The 26,568-nt window shown below is 36.7% G+C and overlaps 1 protein-coding gene across 2 annotated transcripts in view; it reads left to right on the forward strand.

Annotated features, from left to right (window-relative positions):
* Positions 1-26,568, forward strand: part of VAV3 (vav guanine nucleotide exchange factor 3) — a 396,199-nt gene that overhangs the window by 285,560 nt on the left and 84,071 nt on the right. For both annotated transcript variants that reach the window (XM_030824967.1, XM_030824966.1), the window contains exon 19: positions 227-272. In XM_030824967.1, coding sequence (XP_030680827.1) covers positions 227-272 — 46 coding nt within the window. The remainder of the gene's footprint in view (positions 1-226; positions 273-26,568) is intronic.

Below are 26,568 nucleotides of genomic sequence, written 5' to 3' on the forward strand. Positions count from 1 at the left end.
ACCAACAACTTATCAAGTGTAATGATATACAAGTGGAAGACTTACTAGAAAAACAAAAAGGTTAAATTATAAAACAAACTTTAAAACCATATTCTGATCAAATTTAGTCATACTTTTAATTGGAAAATGTGCAACATTCATTTGCTTTCCAAAGTGCCAGTAGTAATTTAATAGTGCAAAATTACCAACACATATTTATTTTGCTTTGTTTTACTTTTCTGCACAGAAACGAACCAATGGACTGCGAAGAACTCCTAAACAGGTGGATCCAGGTGTGTTTCTGATTAAACCTTCCATAATCATGGCTTCCGCTAAGTGCTTATGAAAGTAAATGGGAATTGCTGTGGAAAGTCAGGCATATTGTTGGCCTTTGTTCCTCATAATTTGGTGTATAATGTGTGACCAGGAGGTCACGGTCTAACGTGTAAATCATTCACACGAGTAACTACCAGCAACCACCAGCATTGCACTCTTTCCACAGTCAGCAGTTGAGCTGGTTATTTGCTTACTGAACAGCCTCAGGGTGCCTGGTTAATGCTCACATATCCAGCACCCTCCCTGTGTTCCTTTGTAAATCTAATAAGAAAACCAACCAGCTAGCTGGCACTTAAAAACTACTGTTTTCTAAGTAAGTAGGGGAGAGCATAAACCAGACAACTGGTACCCACCCCCCATCTGAGGAAATTTCTTGATTCTATATCCATGCTATTTTATAATAGCAGCATGTTTTTTGGGGACTTTGTGACAAGTTTCCTCTCCGGAGACCAATTATTTGTCTGCAGAAAACGTTCAGTTGTTTTCTATTTAGCATTGTGAGATTTGCCCTGTCATTATGTTAGTATAATTATTTTTCATCCATTATGCAATGCCTTCCTTCCACAGTTTAATTACCAAAGATTTTTTATGTATGTGATCCTTTTGTTGTGAATAAAAGGTGTTCACAGTTAAAGGATTCCAAATACACGAACTTGATGATAAACCAAGGAGAACATGAAAAATAGAGTAGCTTTGCTGGAAAATAATCTGGACTATGTGTTTCATTTTGTTTTCCCATCGTAAGTGGTATTCACCTAGTTGTAAAGTTTAGTTTTCAAAGCATTATAGTTTATAACTGAAACCACACCCATGATAGCCTTGCTAGTTTATGAGCTATTTAAGATTTATAGGAGCTTTGTTGCCTCTGGCTAGAAATTGCTTCACTGGTGTCCTGAGACTAGTTTAAATCTTTTAACTACAGAACAAATTTGAAGCCATTAAAAAAACAGGGGTTCTGGTTTACTTTTTAATAGTTCTGACTTTCCCAAGACAATATCCTTTGCAGAGGACTCCCTGCAATAATATTTAGAAGTGACTTTCTCTGTTATTTTCAGTAGGAGTATATGACTGTGAACATAATATTTTTGTCTTATTTTGTGTGAGTTATAATATCGCTGTTTCAGAAAAATTACTTAACCTTTATAAATGTTATTTAATGTATTTTTTCTTTCTTCTCCCCTCAGGGAAATGCATTTTTATATTTGTAGTGTGTCAATAGGAACATATTTGACTCAACCATTTATAGCCAAAATTTTCTAGAATCCCTTACATTATTTAGATTAGTAAATTCACAGATTATAAATATGGCAAAGTAGAACAACAATAAAACAAATTTATACTCCTTTATCCTAAAGGTGATGGCTTTGTATAGGTACAGTTTTTTTGTTTTGTTTTTCTATTTGTCCAAAGACTTTAGAACTTCATGAAGAATAAACTTACAAGAGAAGTGCTGTTGTATGTTATGTTTGTAAGAACATATGTGGCTGGGTGCGGTGGCTCACGCCTATAATCCCAGTACTTTGGGAGGCCGAGGCAGGCGGATCATGAGGTCAGGAGATGGAGACCATCCTGGCTAACACGGTGAAACCCCGTCTCTACTAAAAATACAAACAAAAAAAAATAGCGGGGGGTGGTGGCTGGTACCTGTAGTCCCAGCTACTTGGGAGGCTGAGGCAGGAGAATGGCGTGAACCCAGGAGGCGGAACTTGCAGTGAGCCGAGATCGTGCCACTGCACTCCAGCCTGGAGACAAAGCGAGACTCCGTCTCAAAAAAAAAAAAAAATTTTTTTTCCATTACGTATAATAAATGTATATGAGTGTATTTTTCTGTTTTCCATAGTTTTGGAAATAAAAAAACCAAACACTTGATGATCTTGCCTGTTGAAGCTGCTGATAAAGTAAGCCTATTTCTTCCCACAGCTGTCTTTTGATTTAGGCTTGCCTTACGTATTTAAAGTTGCTTGACTTTTGGATCTCTGCCTCTTTCTGCTGGTTAGTTGCAAAGCTTCTTTGTTCAAAGTTAACCCTTGCTTGATGACCAGCGTGCCTTGATCCTCATGTGGCTATTGTTTAGAGATTTTCAGACAAAATGTTTACACAAGGGATCGGTAAAGTTGAGTCTGTGTAGACAAACTGCTTCCACAATGCATTATTTGCTGTTAGTATTTCTACCATGGAAATTCCTTTGTTTTTTTATCCTATAGCTAATTTACTTAACATCTCCAAGTGCCAACACATGACTTTGCAGGGCCTCTCTTAAAGTAGGTTATAAAAGCAACTGATTAAAGCGTTTAGGAGGCCAGGTGTAACCACTTCACCAGGTCCAAATTTCAGAGCCATGTTCAAAGGTATATTATATATATTCTCTATAGCCCTTTTGCGTTGGAAAGGAACTTAATGCATAGTCCAATGGGTAGTAGGTGCTTAATAAATGCTACGTGAATTAATAAGTGATGATACAGTTTTTATGTATGCATTGACATTCTTTTTAAATTCCTCCTGCTGATATACTAATGAAACACAGCATAGTCTAGTGGTGGGAAGCATGGCTCTGAGCCATGTTGCCCGAGCTTGGGACTGGCCTTAGCTGTTTACTTGCTGTTTGAACTTCGGCAGTTTCCCTCCTCTCTCTGTGCCATAGTTTCCTCATTTGTGAAGGGAAATTAATAAGAGGACCTACCTTACGTTGTTGTTGTGAGCATTACGTGAGCTAATATATGTAGGCCAGGTATGGTGGCTCATTCCTGTAATCCTAGCACTTTGGGAGGCCAAGTGGGAGGATCACTTGAAGTCAGGAGCTTGGGACTCTGGTGAGCTGTGATGGCACCACTACATTCCAGCCTGGGTGACAGAGCAAGACCTTATCTCAAGAAACAAAAGAGCAAGTAAAGTACTTTCAGAGGTGCCCAGTATATAGTAAATGTTAAGTATAGCAATTACTATATTAACTAGTTTATATTAGAGCATGTTCTTTAATATTGGACATTTTGTCATGTGAAGGAGAATAATATTAAACAGACCCTGAATTTTATGTTGAATTTCTGTTGAAATAAGAAGCTACCTAATCACAGTCATTTTCAGATTTGTTGTTATTCCCCCTTAATCTAATGACTTTCATGATCTTTTGCTTATCTTTACCAATAAACATAGTCAACTGTGATAGTTGAGAGGTTTTTTTGGTGAAATTATTAGTGTTTGTTATTGTAATGAAGAAGCAAAGAAAAACTCCCAATATTGAAAACATATATTGTGGGGTTTATTCAAATCCAAGAAAGGGTGAACTGTAGGTTTGCATTGTAGCTTGTTAGCACATTTAAATCATTCACTCCTAATTCATAATTGTGATTAATCTTTATAGACAATATTTGCAAATGGCTTTGCTCTTTATTTTTTATTGTCTTCTATTGTGTGCTAATAAAAGTATCAACTTATAATCTTGACTGCTTTTATAAATATAGTAATGTATTAGATGCAAATTCTGGTAGCTCTTTTGGATTTCTTAAATATAGCAGGGAATTTTCATCAGTTTGTACTTTTCTTCCTAAGACAGATGTTGGTATCAGGAAAATAACACTTGTAACAGACGTATCAATTATTTCAGGAACGTGGAGGTGCTAGGCCTTTTTCAAGAACATGAGATCATAAATCTCAAGAAAATCTGAGCACTGGTGTAATATTTTTCACCTAAAGTGGCACACAAGGTCAAAGTTACCAATTAAATTTTAATACTGAGCTTTAAAAATTTCCTTCTGTCTCAGTGTAGGAGATACAAGATTTATTTCAGTTTGCAAATGGCAAATCTGTATACCAGGGCATGTATTCTTTTCACTGGGTCCATGTTTTTAGATTATTGCAGAATTGTCTTATATATGTGAAACTCATAGCATCCTGCATTTAAGCCTACAGTCACTAGCTTTTATACACTTCAGGCCATCATTCTGTGTTGTGCTGCCTTGAGATTATGTGGAGTAGATGGGAAATGTTTAAATAGCTTACACCCTTTCTGATCTTAAGTTATTCTTGTGCTTTGTGATAACCTTGAATAATAAATTAATAGATAATGATTAAATTGATAAGAGTCCTTTCTGACAACTCTTGTTTCTCAGATGCTCATTGTTAGACTGTTGATTACAAAGAGATGCATATGGCTTAGAAAAACTGTCTTTTCTTATTCACCAAGGAGATGTCTTACTGTTTGGTAGCAGAGACATCTTCAAAGATTGTCACTTCCTCTTTCAGGTGGATAGGATTGACATGTAACGCCATTCTCATTTGTTATTGTATGAAGAAAGGAATCTAAGAAATCTTTCTTTCATTACCAATTTCATTTCTTATCTGACATTAAGCACAGGATTGTCATTAATTATAAAACATGACCCCTTTCCGTAAATAATTTATATTCTTCCTAGGAAAGGAATAGATACAGACACAAAGTTCTGATTGCATAAATGCATGTATATAAATGTACATATAAATTTTTAAAATATTATATACTATTATGCAGATCTATTACTGTATAGCAGTGTCTTAAAAACAATTAGTGAATCGTTTAATAAACATATAAAAAGGTCTAGGATTGCACAATACATACAAGAAAGCAAAACAAATTGGGAAACACAAATGTCTCAAATTGCTTTTAAGCTGGGTTACATATAAATGTTTTCATTTATATAAATAAAAATTTTTATACTGGTTTATTGCATTGAATTACAATTTAATACTATTGTTTTTAGTGTTTTAATTTCAAAGGATTGTGAAATTTATTCCAAGTCTAAACAGAATTGTTGATTTCTTTTAGATTTGCTTTTAAATGTAATATCAATGTGTTCAATAAATAAATTTTATATTTTTGTTTCCAAATAGAAAACATTGAGAAAAATGACAACACAGTGTTTTTAAATGCACTTATCTAAAAATACATTTTATCTCTTTTCTTTTTTATGAGGGAGACAAGTGCATATTCCTGAAGGTTTTAGTAAATGAGTTTTTGTCTATAATAGATAGTAAAGTTTCTATAGATTAGAATATTTCCATATTAATCAGTCAAACCTGCTTCTGTCTTTTCTGTCACCTCCAAAACTAATTTCTCATCAAATATAAATCCTAATCTAAATATTGGGAGCATAATTGTAAATGTGTAAAAATATATTTCACATTGAAAGAAATGAACTTGAAAAAAGTGGGACAGTAAACCCAGTGATTAAGATTCATTGCAGAGAAATGAGAAATCCAAGCTGTGAACAAATGCTGAGGAGCATGCTCTGGTTTTTAAAATAGCTGACTTTTTTTCAAGCTTCTATTAAACCATGGACAATAAGACTAGTTTTGCACTAGGACAGTTGATCTTCTTGTAATCATTTTTAGGACTACCTTTCTGATTCCCTTTTCCGTGATAACAGAGTTCTGAAATGAGCAGCACAGCCCCTTGCTCGCATCTTTCTTGGTTGGAGGAGGATTTATTTCTCCCCTTCAAGGCTCATTCCGAGTTCACAAAGGATCACTACTGCTGTTGTCTGGCAGGTCTGTGCATGCCTTGCCAAGCCCGTCTTTTATACTGGTCAGGCACCTTCGGAATCAGAACAAAGGTGAGGTGAATATCTGGAGATGTGCATGGGGGTGCTTTTAGATGGAAAATATTCATCAGTAATATGACTACTGAAATAACAGAATGTTTGAATTATATTTAGAACCTACTCTGGGCCATTTATGCACTTCTAACAATTTCTATTATTGTAGTAGTTATGTTTTAGAAGATAAAGTATGTATCTATTAAATATTTAGAAGAAAATCCTGAAAAAGAAGTAATGAACCTAGTGAGCTACTTCGAACATTTATCATCAATAAACTGTTCCCTACTTAGAACATCAGATATGGAGTGGACTTCCTTTGCCATATCTATGGTTATTCTGATTGAATACCATTCCATTTCAGGAAAAGAAGGATATGCCGTATAATGCTAAGTAGATAAAGAAAATTCAGTAATTTCTTATGGGCCAGCAACCTCTGAGAGGCAGATAATTTTGTTTCAGCACTTAGGTCTGAAGTAACTTAAATGAAAGGAACCAACTGGGTCAAAACAGATTGACTTTCTATAACAATATTTGATGCAAATGATATCCAATTGATTTTGGGAGAGGACATTGATAAAGTAATTCTTAATATAATTTATGATCTTATTTATGCTACAGTTCTATGTACAAATAGCAAGATTATTATCAAATTAACTAGAACCCTGGAGTGCTATTTGTGGAATTTTTGTCAGAATGACTCATATTGGCAATTAGTTATCTTTCAGCATGTTCAAATCAAGTTGATTTCTAAATTTTTAATTCGAATGAAAATAAAAGCTTATGTTAGGTTCTTATAATTGTTTTTATGGATCATTTTTCTTTTGAGGCTCATTCATTTTCTTCTATATAGGTATTAGAAATATGTAGAAGTTCCTCTGCCTTTGAGGAACTTGGAATTTTACTGGAGACTTAAGACATACAAACATAACATGTCAAAGTAATATTGTATAGTACATGATGAACTACCAAAGTGTGTCATATAGGTTATGAATGATCTGGTTGACTGTGAAGGCAGATGAGGGAGAATTTTTTGCAAACTGAAGGACACAGGACAGGGAAACAAAATATCTAAACTAGACATCAGTAAAAGTAAATTTACTAGAACTACATATGTTTAAATGAAGTTATCAGTCTGTTCCTAGGTTTGAGTCAGTTAAATTATATACTAACCAATATGCTTTTGATTACCAAGTGACAAAAACCCATTTCAAACTAGCTTAGGAAAAAAAAAAAAAAATGAGAGTTTCCTGACTTAGGTAACTGGGAATTCCAAAGCATTTTGGCTTCAGGCAGAGATGGATCCGGGGACTCAACTGATATAATTAGGGTTCAATTTCTCTTTGTGTCTTAGTTCTCCTTTCTCTTCTATTGGTTTCTTGTCAACACACACCTCACAGAGGTTTTTCTCATGTGGAGGCAAAGTTGTCTGTTAGCAGCTCTTCATGTACGTTGTCCCCACAGCTGGTTAATTCAGAGAAAATACAACATCTTTTTCTCAGTAAATCCAGCAGAATCCCAAGGAGAGCTTTAATTGGCCTGGCCTAGACCATGTGCTCTTCTCTGAAGCAATCACTGCAGCCAGAGTGCTCTGTTGACTGGCCAACCTGGCTTCTGTGCTCACTTCTGAGGTGGGAAATGGGACTGAACTAGCTTGTCCACATGGAATTTTTTTTCTATAATTCTGTTTACAAATGAATAGGAGAGAGGAAAGAGAGGCTTGGTTTTAGCAGATTATAATGTACATCTATTATTGTGTGCAACAAGTTTCAGACAGTTTTCATCCTTGGGCATAGTGTGGCTAGGTTTTCCACCTCTCCTACCTTGTCCTTTTTCCATTTGTAGGATCCTCTGTTTGATAGTTCTCTGGTATCCAAAATGGTTGATCTGGAGAAGTGAACCTAAAATAGGAACTGGAGATTCCCAACAAAGGTTTATTCCAACTGGAAGCTTTTTGTTTGCAGTGGTTAAAGAAAACACTAATTTTCTTGCCACATATTTGATCTTGTAGCCGTGTCATGGTACCTCACTGTTTTTAGACAGTGATCATCCTTTTTTCTACTGTTATCTGCTCACATGTTAGTATAGATTGGTTTATCAGATTAGAGAACTGAGGAAACAGAACCTAACACAGCATGTTTTGTGGGGACAGAATTGAAGAAAGGTGCCATCCTTAAAGGAAAGGTCAGGGTAAGAATGTGGGAGAGCCAGATAATACAGCTCTTAAGGCATTAAATTTAAGCCACTACCTGCTTCGCAGCAATAAAGGAGTAATGAGGAAAGAAAGAGAAGGAAAGATCTTTTTAAATTTTATCTATATTAAACATATTCATGCATAACAGCACTTTTAATCTCCAATGGTAGCCCTGTGTGGTGGTATAGACCGAGGGTTCTACAGTGACACAGATCTGGATTTGTGTCCTGCTTCTCTACTAACTAGCTACATAACCTTAGGCAAATAAACCTGTTTATCATCTCTAAAATGGAAGTAATAGCAGCAGCCATCTCCCAGTATTATTATGAAGATTAAATGAGATAATAAAGTATCAACCAAGTTTAGCACATACTAAGTGCTCTGAAAATTATGATGATAGTGGTGGTTATTGATACATATAGATACCTGTATTTTCTATTGCTATGTAACAATTTACCATGAATTTAGCAGCTTAAAACAACACATGTGTTATCTCAGTTTCTGTGAATCAGAAATCTAGGCATGGCTTAGTTGGGTTCTGTGCTTCAGGGTTTCGTACAATACTTCACTTAACAATATCGGCCAGGGCTGGATCTCATCTGAAGGCTCAACTGGGGACGGGTTCACTTCCAAACTCACTTACACTGCTTTTCACAGGATTCCATTCCTTTTGGACTGTTGAACTGAGGGTCTTATGACCTGGAACACTTGGCCAGAAGCTGTCCTCAGTTCTTTACTGCATGGACCTACTCACCATGGATGCTTGCTTCATCAGAATATGCAAACCAAGAAGGTGATAGGGTTTCCTTGCAAGGTGGACATTAAAATGTATAATATAGTCACAGAAGTGACATCCCATCACCTTTGCCATATTCTTTTGGGTACCCACATTCAAGGAAGGGGATTAAGTATGTCAGTACCAGGAGGCGAGGAACACTGGGGTTTTTCAGCAGAGGGAACCAAAGTTCTGAGAGGTTAAGTACTTCAACCAAGGTCACAACAGCACTCAGTGGGTGCCAAACTTAGTTGCAGCATATTTGGCTTTAGAGACCTTATCCTTCTAGACATCTTCTGTATATTTTACTTATGTCAAGCTTTGGACAGAGAAAAGCTTATTTCCTGTGGTCTAGCTGTACAGTTCTGTGCAAATTAGCAGTGGGATCTGGTCTGATTTTCAGAGTTCATTAGTGGCTGCTGTTACCAAGCAGATTTATGGGTGATTTTATTTTATGCATTGTTAATTTTGAAAATGTTAATCTGAAATTGCTACAGTATTTCAATTAATTTGGGCGATTAAAACTTAGCACCAGAAGAATCCCTACCAGAAGATAAGGCAGCTAATTAGAGGTTCTGAAACAAACAACTGTAGACACTGGCACTGAAACATGCCGTATGGATGACACCCAGCAGAACTCACTCTGCTTAACAGTTTGGAAATGGAAAGAATAATTTATGGCAGTCTAAATATTAAACTTGAATGCAGTTGAATTTTTTAAAAGCTATTTTAAGGAGTTAACTATTTAAATCAATGTATAATTTTTAAATATCATGCAGTTCTGAAAAACTACCTTCAGATTATTTTGCAGTGTTGGCTTTTGGATAACTGCAGTGGTGACAGAAATACAATAGATATTTGTCCTCCAAGTATTATTTAAAAATGAGGCAGCATACACTTTTTAAAAAATAACACTTGAGCTTCTTTTGCTAGAGTTTTGCATTTTGTAAAGTTTATCGTAAAATATTCGGAAAATATAAGGAAGTATAGAAAAAGTTCTCTGGACAAATTACCTATAATCCTCTCACTCAGCTAATCACCCTGTATACTTCTGTTACACACTTTTTTCCTCATATGTTTCTTTTTTTTGTGCAGCCACATGTTTATTAAATGCCTATGTTTCCAGTTTGATATTCTCCTTTTATCACTTAATTTTGTTTCATTGAGCATATTTGTTGATTCATTTGTTCTTTCAAATGTTTGACAAGTATACTGACTTGGTATTAAGTGTACAAGAATGAACAAGATGTGTTTTCCCTCACACAGCTCCCTATGTCCTTGAGCAAAGGTAATGGTGAAGATTTGAGATCAGGGAGATACAGAGGGTATGCTTAAAAGAGGCATAGACTTTAAATATGTGAGCATCAGGAAATGATGTCTAACCTAGAATCCAGGATATAAGCAGGGATCAACAGCATCTGAATGGAAAGAAGAGGGTTGCAGGCAGAGGGAACAGCTCCAAGAAAGGCCCTGAGTTGGAGAAGGCACAGGATGGTTAGGGTTGGAGCAGGAGAGCCATTCACAAAGAGAATGGAAGGAAAACCAAGGCAGGATCTTGGTTGATGCACATCAAGGAATTGGACTTTATTCTGATGAACAGATTGAGCCTTTGGAAGGGTTTTATCCAGAGGAGCGACATGGGCAGCTAGGACTGGTTGAAAAGATCATCCTAGCCGCACGCACTTGAATCTTCAATCGTTAAATACTCTTCAGAAAAAAAGGAAGTGGGTTTTAGTATAATTTATTGTTGAACATTAGTCTTGTTAATTTTTATTTTTATAAATGCTTTGATGAACATCTGTGCATGAACGTACTTTTCCATATGGCTGATTATTATTTAACAGTGGCGTCATAGAGATATAGTATCTGGGTTAAAGCATATGAACTCCTAGATTTTGGATGTAGATGTTGCCAAATTTACCTTTCAGAAATGTTACATTGAATTATATCCCCACATATTATTGGGGTATGAGAATATGTCTTATTTTATACCGACCAACCTTGTATTGTTCTTTTCACTATAAATCATTAGATAGGAAAATAATAGTATCTTACTATCATAGTAGTTGATACCATAATATGAACTTCCTTGATTTTTAGTGAGATAGATTATTTTAATGTTTTTGGCTATTTGTATTTTTTTCTGTGAATTATCTATTATGCTTACCCCCTCTTTCTAGTCAAGGTTTGGTGCTTTTCTAAATTACTTCTAAGAATATATGTGTGTGTGTGAGAGAGATCAATCTTACATTTATTGAAAATATTTTCATATTTTTTTCTGGCGTATTTGTTTCTATATAAAGTTTTAAATTTACCAGGGGTCAAAGTTACAGACATTTTATTTATGATCTGTTTTACTGCTTTTATGCTTAGAAAATTTTCCCTCCTCTGACTTATTAAGCACCTACTTACAATTTTATTGTTTAATTTTTGTAGCATTTGGTCATTTAACTTATTTTTAAGTAATAACTTACTCATTTAACTTATTTTTATTTAAGGAATAGATTTTAATTCTGTGACTAATTCCAAATGTACCTTAAAATGTTTTTCAGGATTTACAGAATTTGAATTTATCTTTTTTTTTTTTTTTTTGAGACAGAGTCTTGCTCTGTTGCCCAGGCTGGAGTGCAGTGGCAAGATCTTGGCTTCCTGCAACCTCTGCCTCCCAGGTCCAACCGATTCTCGTACCTCAGCCACCCAAGTAGCTGGGATTGCAGGCGTGTGCCAGCATGCCTAGCTAAGTTTTTGTATTTTTAGTACAGGCAGTGTTTCACCATGTTGACCAGGCTGGTCTCAAACTCTTGGCCTCATGTAATCCTCCTGCCTTGGCCTTGCGGTGTGCTGGGATTACAGGTGTGAGCCACTGCACCCAGTCTAAATTTATCTTTTTTGTTGTTGCATAACAACCACAATTATATTGTGTACTTTTTGTTTTGTGCTTTATTATACACATGGCTTGCTAAAATTATAAGTTACCTTATGTAACTTATGTGCAAAGCATGTCACAATACATGTTCTGTATAGATAGGAAATTACATTTTAAACAAATATAGATACTTAATATTGAAATAATCAGTTTTTTTTTTTTGGTAAAATATGACAAACTAAGCCTAACTTCCCCAAGGATTTTTAGAAGTAGGAAGAAAAATATTCTGTGGCTCTGCCTTTTGAGTTCAGAGTAGCTCCTCTCATTGTTCTTATTTCCTTTTGTACATATATGTCTCCCTTTATTTTACGAATCTTCCTCATCTTAATTTACTCTGCTGCTCCTGGGAGTGAGACTAGACCTATTATTTTAAAAGAGCTTTAGTTTTAGTAATTTTTCATCGAAGTATGAAAATTTCAACTTCTACTTTATTGGAAGTATGCAGTAGATATGTTCTCATTTCAAAAACAGTGTGGAGATTCTACACTTTCAAGTTCTAATTTGGAAAGTCTTATATGTCATCATGAAAATATTAGATGTTTAATAAATAGACTTTCTTGCAGAAGTCGGTTGTAAGCTGGTAGAATAATGACTTTGGATTCCTGCCTGGCATGTTGCCCCTTATGATCTGTTCGCAGAACATGCTTCTGGATGTCCAGATATTAACAGTTGTGATCATAGCTACCTATTATATTAAATGCCCCCACAAAATCGTGTGATGTCTTCAGTTCAGGACAGAGCTTTCCTTCTTGGGAGTAAGAATTACTCTTTCAGTTTGTCTAGAGGACATGAACATGATTAGATAAACAAACATGAAAGTGTACATGTATTTCTCTACCTCCACCTACCATTATAGGCCTAACATTATAGCTTTTCACCCCAGAGGAAGAAACTTTGCCATTTCAAAAAACTGTAATGCCATGCTTTGGGGATCCCAGATTTAAATACTTTGTGCGTCTTCCATTTAAATTCAAGCAGTATCCAAGAACAGAATCTGGCCAATGATTTTGAGAAAACGAAATGGCAACACCTTCTTGGAATCTCAAACTGTTCAAGGATTTTTTTTTTTTCTAGCAAAACAGGAAGAAATTGGGGAAAAAGCATATGGACTCAGGTTGAGCATATGATGTATTTTCAACTCGAGTCGGCACTTTACTCATATTTGTAGTGTGACTTAAAATTAATTTGGGTGAAGCACTCAGATTTGAGGGAGGAAAAAAAATCCCTATTTGGGACTAAGTCAACGTTTGTGGCATCTCATTAATCGCTGCCTTATGTAACTGCTTTCCCCACCTAAAGAGAAGCTACTGGGATGAGAAAAGTTTATAATATTAATGCCAAGTACAGATCTTGCCTCTCCCAAAAGGAGTTCATTAATCACCATCGAAGCACAAGAACAAACATACTTTATGTCTCATGCCAGTTTTTTTCAATAACATTTCTGAAAGGCAAAAAAAAATATGTTTAATCTTCATTTGCAAAGGTTTTAATTTGGCTGTTATTTAATTTGTGATAATGTTATGTAAATTTAACATGCTCTGAGAATGCCCAGGCATAGGGTATAGAAGTAGAGTGCGTTGGTTAAGAGTTTGGGCCCGTGGATCAGAGAGATCTGGATCCAGATTCTTGGCTCTGTTACCTCCTCTCTGTGTGGTCATAACACAGGCAAAGCACTTCAAGCTCAGTGCTTGGCACAGGATAGCTGGCCAAGAGCCAGCAGTGATGGAAATTCTTACTCTCACTGGTAGGAAGCAGTATGGGCATCAAGTTTGAAAACATGACTTTCAGTCCAAGCTGCTGTGCAAATCTTTGGACAATTTAATAAGCCTCAGTTTCTAATCTGTAAAATGGAGATGAAAATACTCACCCTACCCACATACCCTGGCACAAATGATATAACGTATTAATCAAGATAGAAAACTGAACCTAGCCATGGCATGCAAAATCATGTAATATAATTTTGAAAAGTGCCAAGTTGTGAAATCATCTTTATTTTGCCATGTATCTCAGATTCTCAACTGTAACATTATTTGGGTGATCAGTATGTAGTATTGATTGTATTTTAGTGTCAGCCATGTAGTTACTCTCTCCTCTAAGGAGTTTTTTATTACCATTCACTGGAAATTACACAGCTTTTTCTTTGCAATTATTTCTTTACCTCTTTTCTTCTGCCTTCCAATTTAAAATTCATGGGTAATACACCTCACGAATAGATGAAAGGGATGACAATCCAAAAAAAAGAAAAAACTAATGTAAACCTCATGCTGGAAAACAGAAACACCAATTTAAACAATCATAAATAGGAAAAACAAAAAACCTGTTGTGCAAGAAAAGGAGGCTCTAGTCTACCTTTATTTACAACCATCAGATACCGAGTATCAAAGATAGGAATGGATCCATGGTGAAATTTTCAGGCATTCTTGAAAATGTGTTTATTTCTTTCTTGTCTCTATTAGAAGATGTGCCCTGTCTCCTTCATTTCTTTATTTCCATGGCCCCTGCTACTAGAAGCATTGTAAAAAGCCAAAAGAAATTCTGAGGACATAGGTGAAAATGCAGCCTTGAGGTTTCTGAAAATAACAGGAGACAGACAAGGCTGGTGTCCAGCAACAATACTGGGTAGCTCTTTTTGTCCCCACTTACACAGCGAAGGATAAAGAAGAGATCCTATGGACACTTAGTAAGGATTACTTCATGTTTTAATTCAAAGTAGTTTGGAAAGAAGACTTTGAGCAGAGTGGAATAGCAGGAGTTTTTTGTAAGGTGAAATAGAATGAAAGTGCAGCCAAGAATTTTTCTGTCTTCAATTTTAAAGAACACCGGCATAACTCGTTTTTCTTTTTTTTCCCCTGTGTTCTTTTTGACCTTCTTATCAGCTCCTGACTTTCTCCCTTGGGGATTTTTCACTGTATAGTCAGTGCTGACTCCCTTAGAAATCCTGAACCCCACACCCGTATCGCGAAAGAGTTGAAGAGAATTCAAATAAAGACGTTGAGATAAGTAGCTTGTGAACTAACTGTTACGGGATGCCTCAGTAATAAGATACTGCCAGCTAGAAGCTAAAATAAAGTGAAATTCCATTTAACATGTGACAATCAAAACTGTATGTTTCTCCTAAAAATATAAGCTAAAGTTAATATTAGACATTAGAAATTCCTACTGAAACACCTACATTCATTTAATAGTAAATTTCTTTAGAATTGTTAGTTTCCTCCACTCTAGACTGTCCGAACGTAGTTCCTGGGACCACGCCTGTAGTTTCTTTCTCTCACTGCAATGAGGAAAAAGTTGATGGTTTGCTAATCTCTTATTCTACACATTTCATTGTACTCCATGACTGCAAATTCATCTTTGTATGATTTATATGTCAATCAGCATGTTGGTGAAGTAGCCATGGAATGAATATTAGAGTGATATTTGTTGATGTACTAGAGGTTTTACATACTTTATTTTTAGTTCTCACAGCAAAGCTGTGAGAGGTATTATGCCCATTTTACAGATGAGGAAGCTACACTGAGAGTTGTGACAGGTGTCCAAATTCATGTAAGTAATAAACACTGAAACTGAGCTTTTAACCAAATCCTTATAAAACTTCCATATATGTGTTTCCATAACTAGCAGAAGCATTGTATGTTTTTAACTAATTTAGGAGTCTTGTAGGAATGCATTCATTAAATCAGTGCACTTTATCAGAAGATTTATTTTTTAGCCAGCCTGGCTACAATTATGGATCATGCCAGATGCTCAGTGGAGGGAGGAAGTGAGATGAAGTAGGCTAAAGAGAAATAATCTTGGTCAGATTGAAGAAGGATAAGCACTCTTAATTGTCAATATCAAATGAAAGGAGAAATATAACCTTGATGTGAAGGCTTAAGTCAGGGTTGCTATCATATGACTGTCTGGGTCCTGGATGAGAGAGGAACAGCTGAGGTGATTGGAGAGCCTGGGAAAGAGCTTCTCGGAAGGGCCCAGTTGGGCAAAGGGCAAGCAGACACTGCAGATGGCCCCTCGAGTCTCTGCCAACCTTAGGATGCTATGATTCCAAGCAAGGAAGGGAGCTCATTCCACATAGCATTTTAGATCTTTCATTAGTGTGCCTTTGATTTTAACGTGATTAGAAAATAAAATCATAGCAAAATATCAGGAAATGACCCCAAACTAATGTAATAAATGCTGCTTCTGTTTGTTCTTTATACTGTCTTTTCCCTTAATGTCTTCATTAAGATTTGTGTAGAAAGCAGGGTTTTAAGCATGATGTTGCTATTTTAAATAATTTATAGAGGATGACTGTTTTTCTGTGTTGTGATTTGTGTGTGTGTGTGTGTGTGTGTGTGTGTATAATAATCCTAACATAAACCATCATCAGCGAAACCATCACTAATGATGGCAATAAACCTTATAATAAATTCATTTACATTATTTTGTGTAAAAATTGCATCTCATTTCCTAGGCACATATGGAGACGTTGTTGGATTATATTTCCTGCATTGCTACCCCATTACAGGCATGCTCTTACGTGCATGTGTGGGTGGCCAGACAATATAAGTGGTTAAAAAATTAGTTTTGTAGTTAGCATTGCACAGCTCAGTGCTTTTTCTCACTACTTAGCAGGGTACCCTAGTCCATCCTTTGTTACTGGGGGTGTTACTAGCATCTACCTTCCAGAATTTCTGTGTATTGATTAACTGAGAGAATATATTGTGGAACATTAGCACAGTGTCTGGCTCTTTGTCTGTACTAATAAATGGTAGATATTAGCATCACCTGATTTTTGCCACCATTTATACATTCCTGGAGCAGAGGTGTAGAAGGTGAGCTAAAACCTGTAGAGGCAGGTTCTGGATACCAGACTGTCAAGGCCATAGCCATGCTGTTGTCTTGTTTTGATTTTAACTGTCCAGATCCATTAGAGCAGAGGCAGCAGTACAAGCTGCTGGCTCTTACATGTTTGGCTTATGGCACCTTTTTGAAAATCAATGATACAGAAACTCCAGAGCTAGGCTGCCTAGGTTTGAATGCAGTCTTCACGATTTACCAGCTCTGTGACCTTGCTCAAGTCACTTAAACCCTCCGTACCTTAACTTCTTTAAAATGGAAATAATAAGACCTACTTCATAGGGTTGTCATGAGGCTTAAATGAGTTAATATATACTAAGGTCATAGAACAGGGCCTGGCACATGGCAAATGCTTTTATAAGTGTTAGCTAGTATATTTAAAAGTAAAATATTTTCAGGTTTCTAGAGATAATGATACAATCTTACAAATAGATCATTATGATATTTAAAAGGCTATAGATTGGTATTTAAAGAGAACGGAACATGGGCTGGGCAGTTAGTGCAGCATTTTCAGGGTAAGAAACCAGGCACAATTTGATGGCCTTAGAGGGCAGTGGGCACTTACTAGCTGTCTGCAGAATGACCTACACTGCAGAAGGTAGCTAGTAGGAATTTCAGTCCCTAAATTTAGGAGTGCATGAACTACACCATCGTGTATTTTCTTAAAATCAGCTTAATTCCAACCTTGAGCTCTTATCCGTTTGGTTTGCGTGTGATGACTGCACGTTCATGTCTCACACGGGGAGCAGTGCGATGTCTGATCTGAAAGTGCTCCAAGGCCTAGGGCCCAGCATTCCTAAGTGCTTATTAAGCTGGTGAAGTCTTACAGCCTCCCTAGACAAGCCATGACTGGTAAGCAGTTCCTGGGTGCTCTGGGACCCACAAACCTCTATATTCTTCTGCTTTTGGGGGGTCTCCTCTCTCCTCTCCTAGTTCTGTCAAAGGTTGATCCTTCTTTCTCCTCTCCTCTGGGGCACACTCGGCATAATCTCTTCAGTAACCAAGCTTTACAAAAAGGCAACGAGAATTTGTGACTTTACAAGCTTTTGCTCACTACCCTGCAATGCTCCCCAAGGCAAGGAAACAAAGGTCTTAACAGCCTGCTTATAAGAGGAAGAGAGGGAAAATACTGTGGAAAACATGCAAATTAATATCTCAAGTGGGCTGGGTGTGGTGGCTCACGCCTGTTATCCCAGCACTTTGGGAGGCCAAGGCAGGTGGATCACGAGGGCAGGAGATGGAGACCATCCTGGCCAACATGGTAAAACCCTGTCTCTACTAAAAAAAAAAAAAAAAACTATATATATACATATATATATATATATATATATATATATATATATATGTATATATATATATATATATAAATTAGCTGGGTGTGGCGGTGTGCACCTGTAGTCCCAGTCACTCAGGACACTGAGGCAGGGGAATTGCTTGAACCCAGGAGGCAGAGGTTGCAGTGAGCTGAGATCGTGTCACTGCACTCCAGCCTGGTGACAGAGTGAGACTCCATCTCAAAAAAAGAAAAAAAACTCAAATGATCTTGCTGTAGAAGTAATGAAAGGGAGTGAGGGATCAGAAGCCATGGTGATCCTCTGTGCTGCTTCTGGAAATAGCGGCTCCTGGTCCAGACATCACAGATTTCACCTACCTGCCATAGTAATGGCCATCACAGTCCTGAAGGCCCACACACCAATTTCCAAATTGCAGATATCACCTTGCTTCAGGTCACTCTGGCATTCTCCAAGGACTGTGCTTTTGAGAAATAAGATATTAACTCTTATATTTTTTTCCCTTAAGAGTAAGAACATTGTTATTCATGAGTGCCAGTAGTCAGTTCTGTGACTTTGGTAGCTCATTTAACTTTTCTGGACATTATTTTACTCTTGACAATTGGTGGGTTGGATTTGATTATTTCAAATACCTGTTCACATCTTAGTATCCTAATATTCTTTCTATAGTGAAGAGGAAGGGTAAGGTGAAGGGCTAAAGGAAGAGAATGTGTGTGGTGAAAATGCTGGCATAAAAACCTCTATTCTGCAGGCCACGTGGTGTTACTTATGAACATAGTGACCTCGGGAGCATTCTCTGAAAATACTCTTCCCCCTCCCTGTTTTGATTCTGGAACAGTTTCCCTTTTCCTCACAGTTCTACCTTCCTGCAACAGTTGCATTTACAGATAATATCCATCACCCTTTGTTTCTTTATGCATCACTAGTGTGTGTATAAAGCAGAGATGGCAAGAGCTGCCATGCATTTTGGCTGTGTGATTTTGCAACCAGGAGATGACCTAGTAGGTATGCAGCAATACTGGCATGGAGAGATCCCTCCTCCCTCTGGATCAGGCTGGGACAGAGTGGTTCTAGCATTGGCCTGCAAGACACTGGCTCTGCCCTCAGCAGGGACGGCTGTGTGCAGTTAGGTATGTAAAACTAGTTGGCTCCCGCCCTTGAGCTCCTCATATGACCGATCATATGAAAGTGTATTTGTGAGCTATAATTATTGAGGTATGTGCCTTATCTCCCTTGCTAGACTGATAGCTCCTTTGAGGACAAACACCTGGTCTTTATCTTTACAGTTCCTAGGGAGATTTAGTGCAGGACCGTTCACACAAAAGTGTTTAGCAGTGCTGTGCCAACAAGGGTGGATACAGTGGGAGAAGTCTACCTACTAGTGGGGAAGGATATTTTATCACTGACATTGCTGAGAATTGCTGGCCCATGTGATAAGAAAAACCAAGCCAGCTTTGATTAAAAGACAGTTTTATTATTGTTTTTAAATTATCCCCAGACAATGCACCCCTTGTTGTCCAGCCTGACATGGACCACTCTCAACCCCCATATTTTCCCGCAATCTAACCCTTCTTCTACACCACTGATAATTAGTAAATTATTATTCAATTTGTCAGCTGTTGTAATAGTCTCCCAACTGTTCATCTTGCCTCCAATCCTGACTTCTTTTATTGACTCCTCCAGACTATCAGAAGAATGATTTACCTAAAGGAGAGACAGCATGGCCTTTCCTACTTAAACTCTTCAGCCCGTACTCAGAACCAGTCTACAGTATATTAACTATAAAAGGCCCCCAAGAGCTGATTCATACCTTATTTCTACTCCTCCTGCAATAGCAGAGATCTGGTAATTTTCCACATGTACTGAATTCTTTCTTGCCACTGTACCTTGGCTCATGCTCTTGTTTCTGAACAAAATGACTTGACTTTTCTATTTACTCCACTTCTATATCTGGTTAATTCCTATTTATCTATCATTCATCCATCTAAACTTAATTCCAGTATTCCCGCTTCCAAGAATCCTACTTTATAATACTCCATATCTGGTGTGCATTGTGGGTCCCTCTCCCATGACAGCACTGCTATAGTATTTTTTTTTTAATGGTCTGGGTGCATATCTACTTTCTACAATCTTTCATAAACTCCTTAATAACTGGAGCTTCATCTTTTCATATTTATACCCATAGTATCTGGAACATAGCAGGTGATCAGGAAATATATATTGAACTGAATTGGAAGCCCAACTTTATAAAAGGGAACACTGGTTTGTGGTGTGAAAATTCTTTAACCTTTTTGAAAAGCCGACCTATGCTGCTGCTTCTTATACTTTGAAAATTAAAAAAATGGTTTGTTCAAGCACTGCAAGTTCTCACTTATAAGTAGGAACTGAACGATGAGAACACGTGGACACATGGCGGTGGCGGGGAACAACACGCTGGGGCCTTTTTTGGGGGGTTGGGGAGGGAGAGCATCAGGAATAATAGGTAATGGATGCTGAGCCTAATACCCAGGTGATGGTTAGATCTGTGCAGCAAACCACCATGGCACATGTTTACTTATGTAACAAACCTGCACATCTTGCACATGTACCCTGGAACTTAAAAGTTGAAGAAAAATAAAATAGGAGGGGATGGCAAAGAGTGATTGTACAAAACAAGGTGAAAAATATAGAAAACATTATGTAATAGCTAATGTATGCTTATTAAACCATTAGGAAAGAGAAAAAAAGGAAAATGGTTTGTTACTGAGCCAGCAGTCCTATTTTACTAATTGCTTATTTTTGAGACTAATGTACAAAAATAATGAAAAGCATTACATTTGAGTATTGGTGAGCCCATACTCTTTGTTAATTTTTTTTCATATCATAAGAACAATTAATAAAAGATTTCAAACCCACAGCATCATAGAACAGAGACATGTCTTATAAAGTGATATTTTGATAAATTTTGCAAGAATCTTCAGGAGAAAATCATTTGTCTCTAATATCAACCACTTAGAGCCAAATTAGAACAATAGGAGTTTCATTTAGGATCCATAAGTAGCTGCAATAGAATATTACTATGACACTATTTGCTGAAATTATAAAGGGGAATTTGCTGGTACCAAAGGCAAGGCAATCAAATTTTTCAGCAGAGGTAAAATACTACCAAACGCTTCATTTTGCAAATTGGCATTTTTTTCTTTGAAGCTCTGACCACTTTATAGGCAATTATCTTGAATCATGTGGCATGTAAGTCTGCCTATTACATTCTTCTAGCTATAATACGTTTGGTGAAAGAGCTTATCAAACCATTTTTTTTCATTATGTTCATTTTCGATCCAAAGTTACCAAGGATTCAAAAATCTAGAGAAAGTTTATGGAGGTTACAGAAGACCCAGAGATATTTTCAAAGCCTTTCCAATAGAATATTATGTATATTTATTTTTTAAGAGTAATATTTGGACCAGAAATACTTGGTTTAGGACAGACATTTCTCAACTTTCTTTCATTATAAAGTTATTTTAATGACCTAGATTTACACAAGCCTGTAAAACAGTGTAGAAGTCTGTATCTTAAAATTCCATTTGAATATCTGCAAAGGAAAAGTGTATTTTTAAGTTACTGAATACACTTTGCATTAGGTAATTGTCACCCTCAGATGTTTCCAATTAATCCTGACTAACCAGATGAACTAGCGTAACACAATATTCCAGTCTTAAATACATTTTTTGGTTTATACAAGAATATGGATTTACTGCACATATTCTTAAAAATAAATTCTTCACCATATTTAAAATATGCTTAGATTTGTAAAGAACTGTAATTGAAAACCCAGGGAAGCTTCAGGAGGACAAGACCAACCTGGAGCAGCCCGAGAAGTGGATGTGCAGGTCATTGCTATGGATAGTGAGGGTTTCAGTGTTGGGGAATTTCTGCTCTCTGATTGACACCTGCCCCATTGTGAAAGTGCTTTCAACTGCTAGAGTTGGATAGGGTTACCAACTTTTAGCTTCATTGCTTTGCCCATTACTCATATGACTAATATGTCTTCTTCTACCCATTAGGCCCACAGAAAGTGTGCTTTTGTTAGCATTTTTCTGGGAAGTATGGTACCTCGCAGAGCTTTCATTTGGTTAGTAAATGTTCTTGCTAAAACGTCAGCACATAACCTGTCATTCTGGTTGCATTTGGGCTATAAGAAGCTTTAAGACCAATGGCCTTGAATAAAATCCGTTCAACTCTTGGTGCTTTTAGTGAAATAGAAAAGATAACTATTGGGCCTCTAAAAACATTGATCATTGAAAAACAGCAGCATTTGTGCTGTGGAAATGCACTGTGTGTGTGTGTGAGAGGGAGATAACTTCTGTCCCTGTGACATTGTTCTCTCCACTTCAGGCAGATACTTTTTTTTCCCTTATAGAAATCTTTTCAGGAAAAAAATCCAAACTGAGCAGAGTAAAAATTGAGACAGTATTGTTTTGTGCATGTTTTTTGAGCTTCCCTAATGTTTTAACTTTATAGCTTTTTTATAAAAACAATTTATCATATTTTAAAATGTAATTTTAATCACTTGGAGGAAGGGGACTAGGTACATTTGTATTCATGTCATGTGGGGATATAAATTTGTTGACAGTCTCATTTTGCAAAATGGATTTAATGCTGAAAAAATCATAGCAATTCATTTGTTAAAAATAACAGCCTCTTTAAATACAGTGCTCTAGTTTTCAAATTTTAGGTCTATGCCATGTAAACAATTATTCACATTATGAATTAAAATTCCATTTGCTTACAGAGCAGCTTAATTTTTTTGCTTATAGGCACATAATGACTTGAAAATCTAAGTAATAATTGTTCGTTTAGGAGAGGAAAATACCTTCCTCAACTAATCTGTAATACCAACTTAATTTTCAGTGGTAGGTAGAGAAATTCGGTATCACCAAGTCCCATAACATGTTAGATATACAACAGAACCACAGTTGTAATGATGTTGTTCCAAGGACTTACAGTCTAAAGTCGTTCCTTATTTGAAATACAGAATTTGACAACACATATACACACAGAATGGCCCCATATTGTCATATTTGTACAAGCAAAATTAGTCAAAAAATGCAGAAAAATTATTTTGTTAAAATTATTTTAAAAATATATTCTTTAATGATAAACATGCACATATGCTTTCATTTATTTAACAAACTTTTATTGAGAGATTATTGGGCACCAAACACTATACTTTGGATAAACAATTGAACAATTTTCATGGTCCCTGACCTTGTAAAGCTTATATTCAAGTGGGGAGAAAAAAAAACAAAATTAATATATAAGTTATGTTTAATAACTATAATAAAAATTCAGAAACACAATTGAACAAAGGAATGTTCAGTGTATCTGCCTGGGAGGGTTGCGAAGATATTGCAGAGGCGGTGCCCTTGAGGGATTAGAATGATCCAAAAGCATAGCCTTGCACTGTGGAAGTGAGTGGTTTACTTCGCGGAGGACGGTAGCGAGCACTTTGGGTGCGTGATGGGTCGTGCAAGAGTGGTGCCTCTCGTGTGTACATGTCACAGAGCTGCCCCGTGAAGGAGGCTGGTGGGGACTGAGCTCCAGCTAGCAGATCCTGGCATGGGAAAGTGTCTCCCCTGGGGAAGAAACTTTTGTTAAATAATATTATAAGGTTAACTACATAAAGTTTAGAAAATCCATATAAGGAAAAAAGTTCTCATAATTTTACACATCAGATATAAGCATTGTTAATACCGTGGCCTATGTCTTTACGGATTTTTTTTCTGTGCTTCTTTATGGGTGTGTGTATATAGATATATTTAAAAACAAAAATGAGGTCATCTTGTGTACACTGCTGCTTGCAACTTGATTTTTTTCCCTCAACAATATGTTTGAACATTGTGCCTCCCCTGAACACTTGATGAGATTATGTCCTTTTGGTTTGTGCTTCCGTAGCATTTGCAATTTTTCTAATGTAAAACACATAATGCTTTATAATATTTGCCTGTGTAATTTTCCTTTTCCCTGTTAGACTCTAAGCTTTTTGAGGATAAGGGAAAAGCTGCCTTGTTTATTATGTTGTTCACATTCCAAGCAGAAAATAAGCATTGGATGTGTTTTTAAAAAAATTAATATGCGTAGGGATGAATGAATGCCTTAGGAAAAGGTGAACAAACAGAAGCTGAAAGCTGAAATACCAACAAATTATCTCCTAGGATCTCCTTCACTTTGCAGCCACAGTGAGTGATGTGTTCCATAAAAGGGAAAATGGGTGTAAAGTGAAAGCTTCAGTCTGTCAGACAGGGAGGCTATAAGGCCATTGGTCTGCCTTGGCCTGGTGCATATTTCCATCTTTCTTTCTGTGAAGAAATAGATGGATGTCTATAGGAGCTGCCAGTGCGTATTTCCATCTTTCTTTTTGTGAAGAAATAGATGGGTGTCTATAGGAGCTGCCACGTGAGTTAGTTTCTTTTCTAGTTACCTTGTTTCAAAGCCAAGGGAGCCAAATCTCAAAATGCCTTCCCACTCACTTGGATAATTAAGATGAAAATAACAATTATATAACTCTGTGTAGCAGAAAAGAAGTCTTCAAGTTTGGCACCTTGAAAGCAGTGTTCACTGTTGCCACTGGTACTCCAAGAGTAATGACTCTGTGGGAAAGGTCTGCAAAAAAAGGAATCTCCCTTTCTGAGCATTGCAGGGTTCAACATGCTGTGACCTGAAACTGGAACAAGTGAGAATAAACTGGGAAAGAAAAAAACATGGAGTGGGGAAAGAAGTGAGTAAATTAAAGGTGAATCAGATTATCTGTGGGAATACTTTTTAGATGCCAAGGAATTTTCATTTCAGTTTAGGAGAGATTTCCCTGATACATCATGGCATTTCTGAAGCTTTCCTGTGTCTTGAGGTGGGGGAAAGGGAAGTATAAATGTTTGCCATTAAGAATTTGGCAGTATTCTGGTGATTTGTTCATTAAGATTGTGAGGATGAGGGGTGGAAAAGGTCTAGTTTAACCCTCACCACTCTCCCTTTTGTTTCTCATTGGAGATTTTATTACCTAATCAATAGATTTTACAGAACACTATTTGCATGTTTTAACTCATGTCTAAAAAGAAGCCTTCAACAAAAACCAAATGCAGGTAACAGCATATCCCTAACACCCAACAAAATAGCTGATGTATAGTAGAAGCTCAGTAGGCATTTCCTAAAAAATATGACTAAATTGGGATACATTTCTGTAGATTCCAAGAAGGTTATGTAAAAATATAAAATATTTTTATGTTTATCTACATATATAGTTATATAAAAATAAAAGCACTTCCTCATAAAAAGAACAATCACTTTGTCAGTGCTTCTGCATACTTTAAAGAAGAAACTTCGGAATCCCAGGTGGTTCTTTTTTTGGACATTGTAAAGAGCTGAAGTCTATAGGATTCGTAGAAACATAAGTAGTTATTTTTAACAGGACCATCTGTGGCCATTAATTTATTTAGTAAGGTGAATTTCTTTGATGAATTTATCTAATCTCCATTCACATTTCCTATGTATAGTTTTGAAGTAACAAGTCAGGCCTTTTGTCCTTTTTTTTTTTTTCTGAAAGATGGTATTTTCAAAAATATCTCAACATAAAAGTGCTTTGCCTCCAGGTCTTAAAAATACGAAGGATTCCCCATTTCATAAATGGTGCTGGGAAAACTGGCTAGCCATATGTAGAAAGCTGAAACTGGATCCCTTCCTTACACCTTATACAAAAATTATTCAAGATGGATTAAAGACTTAACATGTTAGACCTAAAACCATAAAAACCCTAGAAGAAAACCTAGGCAATACCATTCAGGACATAGGCATGGGCAAGGACTTCGTGACTAAAACACCAAAAGCAATGGCAACAAAAGCCAAAATTGACACATGGGATCTAATTAAACTCAAGAGCTTCTGCACAGCAAAAGAAACCACCATCAGAGTGAACAGGCAGCCTACAGAATGGGAAAAAATTTTTGCAACCTACTCATCTGACAAAGGGCTAATATCCAGAATCTACAATGAACTCCAACAAATTTACAAGAAAAAAACAACCCTGTCAAAAAGTGGGCGAAGGACATGAACAGACACTTCTCAAAAGAAGACATTTATGCAGCCAAAAGACACATGAAAAAATGTTCATCATCAGTGGCCATCAGAGAAATGCAAATCAAAACCACAATGAGATACCATCTCACACCAGTTAGAATGGTGATCATTACAAAGTCAGGAAACAACAGGTGCTGGAGAGGATGTGGAGAAATAGGAACACTTTTACACTGTTGGTGGGACTGTAAACTAGTTCAACCATTGTGGAAGTCGGTGTGGTGATTCCTCGGGGATCTAGAACTAGAAATACCATTTGACCCAGCCATCCCATTACTGGGTATATACCCAAAGGATTATAAATCATGCTACTATTGCAGCACTGTTCACAATAGCAAAGACTTGGAACCAACCTAAATGTCCAACAATGATAGACTGGATCAAGAAAATGTGGCACATATACACCATGGAATACTATGCAGCCAATAAGGAATGATGAGTTCATGTCATTTGTAGCGACATGGATGAAGCTGGAAACCATCATTCTCAGCAAACTATCACAAGGACAAAAAACCAAACACTGCATGTTCTCACTCATAGGCCTTTTATTCTTTAGC

The sequence above is a fragment of the Nomascus leucogenys genome, chromosome 12 (genome assembly GCF_006542625.1).
Source record: "Nomascus leucogenys isolate Asia chromosome 12, Asia_NLE_v1, whole genome shotgun sequence".
Lineage (NCBI taxonomy): Eukaryota > Metazoa > Chordata > Mammalia > Primates > Hylobatidae > Nomascus > Nomascus leucogenys.